Source organism: Oncorhynchus mykiss, chromosome 13, assembly GCF_057628025.1.
Source record: "Oncorhynchus mykiss isolate SJ-2025 chromosome 13, ASM5762802v1, whole genome shotgun sequence".
Lineage (NCBI taxonomy): Eukaryota > Metazoa > Chordata > Actinopteri > Salmoniformes > Salmonidae > Oncorhynchus > Oncorhynchus mykiss.
Genome location: NC_143034.1, coordinates 81,378,036 through 81,384,035, shown reverse-complemented (window position 1 = coordinate 81,384,035; position 6,000 = coordinate 81,378,036). Strand labels below are relative to the sequence as shown.

Here is a 6,000-nt window from a genome sequence, read left to right as displayed (position 1 = left end):
GGGAAAGGACGGACAAAGGACCCGTTCTACCACACGACGACGGTTCTACCAAGTATACGTTCTACCACCAGACATTCTTCAAAGGACAACCTGGCCTTCCACCTACGACCAACCGATCGAAGCGCAGCTCAGAGTAAATATTTATTGCATTTTCCTTTTCCAAATGGGCGATTATTTAGAATACATAAGATACTGTATTTACGATAGAATAGCTTCCTAATGCATTCAAATGGCAATGGTTTGATTGGATGACAAATGGCCAATGAGTTTAATGTATTAAATATAGATATAGGCATCATCTTTGATGAAGGTTATATGTAACTAAAATCCAATAAATATGCTACTTCTGACATCGTTATCTAAAATGTATTTTGACTTAGTGATTAATGACATGGTTTCTTCTTTGAGGGATTTTCATGCCATAATGTGTCCAGGCATTTAAAGCAGAAATCTCTGATTGGTACATGATGCATTTGTGGACTTTTAAATGAATGATATATATTGTAGCCATTGATTCTTGAAGAATATAACTCACCCCATCCCTCGGCTGTTTACCCCCAAAGAATGGCAGGGTGGCGCCTTTGTTATTGATTGCCCCTTTAATGTAACAGATCATTAAAAACAGCTGAAGTATTGTCCATTAATAAGTTGCAATGTTACTGTTACATGATTAACACGACACTCAACATAGAGTACACAATTTTACTACCAATAATAATGACAGTATTCACAACAACAAAACTATGTACAATGCAATGATCTTAGATGAAGGAGAACAGTAAAAATCATATTTTCAAAACAGGTGTGAGGTTAGTGGTAGAAACATTCAGGTCCAGTCAGTCAAAGTGGGTTTAAATATAACAATATTCTATTAACCTGGCATATTGAGCATTTAGAAGAAAATATGCATTAAGGCTTGTCACGGCACAGACAACATGAGGGAGACAGACAACATGAGGGAGACAGACAACATGAGGGAGACAGACAACATGAGGGAGACAGACAACATGAGGGAGACAGACAACATGAGGGAGACAGACAACATGAGGGAGACAGACAACATGAGGGAGACAGACAACATGAGGGAGACAGACAACATGAGGGAGACAGACAACATGAGGGAGACAGACAACATGAGGGAGACAGACAACATGAGAGAGACAGACAACATGAGGGAGACAGACAACATGAGGGAGACAGACAACATGAGGGAGACAGACAACATGAGGGAGACAGACAACATGAGGGAGACAGACAACATGAGGGAGAAAGACAACATGAGGGAGAAAGACAACATGAGGGAGACAGACAACATGAGGGAGACAGACAACATGAGGGAGACAGACAACATGAGGGAGACAGACAACATGAGGGAGACAGACAACATGAGGGAGACAGACAACTGAATAGAGGACAGTCAAGTGTGCTTGATCTTAGATGAAGGAGAACAGTAAAAATCATATTTTCAAAACAGGTGTGAGGTTAGTGGTAGAAACATTCAGGTCCAGTCAGTCAAAGTGGGTTTAAATATAACAACATAATGATGTTGTGCAAACAATCTAGTTAAATAAAGAGACACACGACTCATCTGACTGTCAACTTTCATCTTTTCAGGGAAAGAAAATGCAGCGACAAAACCAAAGAGGAATAACGGAGACCTTTTTCCGCGGGGAGCATCAGAGTATAGAAACCTTGAAAATGGAGACCCCACTAAGTTGTAGACGTCTTATTTCAAAAGACATTCCACTGTACCCCAAAGCTGATAGAGCGGAATTTCACGTGGACACAGTCTGTCATGTAACCACTCCAACAGGCCTGACAGGAATCATGGATCTGAGTGGATTTACAGCAGGGCAAACAGGGGGTTTCACATGGTGGGCTCTTCACATTACAGAAGGGGAAATTGAGGCAGCAGAGAATCGCTTCATTGAAAAGGAACAGCTTTCCTTTGACCCAACAACGGGTGAAGAACAAAGACACAATCCATTCCTGAAGGAATTCACCACCTCCCCTGTCTTCCAAAAGGGATCTCGGTACGGGAACTTTAAGTTTACCTTCCCCTTGGAGGATCTCATGCAGATGTACACAGAGCAGATCTGTGAGGGAGAGAAGCCTGTCCTGAGAGTCTTTGAAACCGTGGTTTACAAGCAGGAGATCATGTACGTTGTGGTTGTCCACGGTCCAGATGTGACAGAGTTTGATGAGTACCCACTTCTTGCTGATGAGAATGATAAGGCAATATGCATTTATAAAGATGGTCAAATTGTCTGGCGTGCAGAAGCAATATGTGAAACCCATACAAAGAAGCTGATCATCAACAGAGAGAGTGGAACAGTTGAAACAGAAGAACTTGGACGTGGTTTTGAGTATTTCATGTGGGACAATGTGACCCTGGCATTCCATCTGCCAGCTGACCGCACCCTCCAAGTTGAAGAGGGAGTATTAAAGGAGAGACTCCATGCATGTGAGGGTATCAGACCTTTTCTCCAGGGTGAGTTTTTAACACTAGAGGAAGCAGAAGAAGTAGTGAATGCCATAAAGAACTCTATACAGGGACAGTGCTAGTGACAGTGCTATATGGGGACAGTGCTATATAGGGACAGTGCTATATGGGGAAAGTGCTATATGGGGACAGTGCTATATGGGGACAGTGCTATATGAGGACAGTGCTATATTGGGACAGTGCTATATAGGGACAGTGCTAGTGACAGTGCTATATGGGGACAGTGCTAGTGACAGTGCTATATGGAGACAGTGCTCTTGACAGTGCTATATGGGGACAGTGCTCGTGACAGTGCTATAGGGGGACAGTGCTCGTGACAGTGCTATATGGGGACAGTGCTCTTGACAGTGCTATATGGTGACAGTGTTAGTGACAATGCTATATAGTTACAGTGCTAGTGACAGTGCTATATAGTTACAGTGCTAGTGACAGTGCTATATAGGGACAGTGCTATATAGGGACAGTGCTATATAGGGGCAGTGCTAGTGACAGTGCTATATAGTTACAGTGCTAGTGACAGTGCTATATAGTTACAGTGCTAGTGACAGTGCTATATAGGGACAGTGCGATATAGGGACAGTGCTATATGGGGACAGTGCTCGTGACAGTGCTGTATAGGGACAGTGCTAGTGACAGTGCTATATAGTTACAGTGCTAGTGACAGTGCTATATAGCTACAGTGCTATATAGTTACAGTGCTAGTGACAGTGCTATATAGTTACAGTGCTAGTGACAGTGCTATATAGGGACAGTGCTATATAGGGACAGTGCTATATGGGGACAGTGCTCGTGACAGTGCAGTATAGGGACAGTGCTAGTGACAGTGCTATATAGTTACAGTGCTAGTGACAATGCTATATAGTTACAGTGCTATATAGTTACAGTGCTAGTGACAGTGCTATAGAGTTACAGTGCTAGTGACAGTGCTATATAGTTACAGTGCTAGTGACAGTGATATATAGGGACAGTGCTATATGGGGACAGTGCTATATAGGGACAGTGCTATATAGGGACGGACAGTGCTATATAGGTACAGTGCTAGTGACAGTGCTATATAGGGACAGTGCTATATAGGGACAGTGCCAGTGACAGTGCTATATAGTTACAGTGCTATATGGGGACAGTGCTATATAGTTACAGTGCTAGTGACAGTGCTATATAGTTACAGTGCTAGTGACAGTGCTATATAGTTACAGTGCTAGTGACAGTGCTAAATAGGGACAGTGCTAGTGACAGTGCTATATAGTTACAGTGCTAGTGACAGTGCTATATAGGGAAAGTGCCAGGGACAGTGCTATATAGTTACAGTGCTAGTGACAGCGCTATATAGGGACAGTGCTAGTGACAGTGCTATATAGGGATAGTGCTAGTGACAGCGCTATATAGGGACAGTGCTAGTGACAGTGCTATATAGGGATAGTGCTAGTGACAGTGCTATATAGGGAAAGTGCCAGGGACAGTGCTATATAGTTACAGTGCTAGTGACAGCGCTATATAGGGACAGTGCTAGGGACAGTTCTAGGGACAGTGCTAGTGACAGTTCTAGGGACAGTTCTAGGGACAGTGCTAGGGGCAGTTCTAGGGACAGTTCTAGGGACAGTTCTAGGGACAGTGCTAGGGGCAGTTCTAGGGACAGTGCTAGGGACAGTGCTAGGGGCAGTTCTAGGGACAGTGCTAGGGACAGTTCTACGGACAGTTATAGGGACAGTTCTAGGGACAGTTCTAGGGACAGTTCTAGGGACAGTGCTAGGGACAGTGCTACGGACAGTTCTAGGGACAGTTCTAGGGACAGTTCTAGGGACAGTGCTAGGGACAGTGCTAGGGACAGTTCTAGGGACAGTTCTAGGGACAGTGCTAGGGACAGTTCTAGGGACAGTGCTAGGGGCAGTTCTAGGGACAGTGCTAAAGACAGTTCTAGGGACAGTGCTAGGGGCAGTTCTAGGGAGAGTGCGAGGGACAGTTCTAGGGACAGTGCTAGGGGCAGTTCTAGGGACAGTGCTAGGGGCAGTTCTAGGGACATTGCTAAAGACAGTTCTAGGGACAGTGCTAGTGCTGACTTAGTTCTCAGGCAAAACACTCTTTCTAGTCAGTTGAGAATGAGATGTATGTAAAGGGGCTCATTCACCCAACCCTGATAATGCTAGATAACAGAATTGCCTGGACAAAACTGTGCTACATTATAAACATTATAAACATGTATTTCCCTTTCTTGTTGTTTGCTGATGTCTAATATATCTAATGCAAAACATGCAGTGTACAAATATATGCGTTAATGAATTGCCCATTCCATTCCATATACTTTAGTCTTAAACTCTGTAATGATTTGCATAGCAGAAGACTGGGCTAGATTGACTTTGGTTTCCCACCTTTTATGTATATATTACTGAATAATACACAGAATGGGGCAAACTGGTCCAGTTATGATGAATACATCCTTTGTGTCGTATGTTAATGTTTAATGTAGTCAAATAAAACATGTTCATCACCCATTGACTATTTTAGATTGTTGTTTTATAGACATGACCATTTTTTCCTGAACAGAAAAATAGATACGTTCAAATGTTTATTCACATATTCTTCACTGGTGGTTCTAGACCGTTTCAACTGGGGGGGCCAAGCTGGGGCCAGTTGTACTGTTAGAGGGGCCAGTTACGTTAGACATTATTGTTGTCATATCGTAATAATTATTTCATACTCCACATTTAAGGGGGCCACAAGGGGGTCCAAAATTGTTGTCAATTAGGCACATTTGGGCAGTCTTGATACAAAATTTGAAACAGAAATGCAATGGTTCATTGGATCAGTCTGAAACTTTGCACATACACTTCTGCCATCTAGTGGCCAACATCAAAATTACACCTGGGCTGGAATAATACATAATGAACTTTCTCTTGCATTTCAAAGATGATGGTACAAAAAAAATGCAAAAAAACAGTTGATCTAATATGTTATATTCTCCTACATTCCTTTCACAACTTCAAAGTTTTTTCTTACCAATAATATGCATATCGTTGCTTCAGGGCCTGAGCTACAGGCAGTTAGATTTGGGTATGTCATTTTAGGCGAAAAGGGGCCGAGGCTTTAACATTATTCCACTTTTCATGTAGACTCATTTTGTCCTGCTAACAGCATAACCACTGATCAAGCAACATTATGGACTAAATGATTTAACTTAATTAAACATTGTATTCTGGTGTGTTTAAGTAGAATTCCTTATTCCGGGATGGATGGAAGTTATCTAAAATAAGTAAATTAAAGGAGCCATGGGAGAATGAGTTTACATTTTTATTAAATATCTGGGATTAAATTACAGATTTCTTACCCTGAGAAATGTACGACATTTGCGGCAGAGGGAAAAAGTAATACATTGGATAATAATGTTATCTGGTTAATTGTATCTAAGGGTAGCATGTTCATTTAAGTAAACATATACATAGACGTTGTTTAAAACTTATGATTAATGATTTGAGTCAAAGGGGAATTATCATTAGGTTTAG

At 42.0% G+C, this 6,000-nt stretch overlaps 1 protein-coding gene across 1 annotated transcript; it reads left to right on the top strand.

The window, feature by feature from the left end:
- On the top strand, positions 1-4,990 carry LOC118938468 (uncharacterized). The gene is made up of 2 exons (XM_036942506.2): positions 1-133; positions 1,615-4,990. The coding sequence occupies exon 2, from the start codon at positions 1,624-1,626 to the stop codon at positions 2,563-2,565; it is 942 nt and encodes a 313-aa protein (XP_036798401.1). The 5' UTR covers positions 1-133; positions 1,615-1,623; the 3' UTR covers positions 2,566-4,990.
- Positions 4,991-6,000: the final 1,010 nt, after the last annotated feature.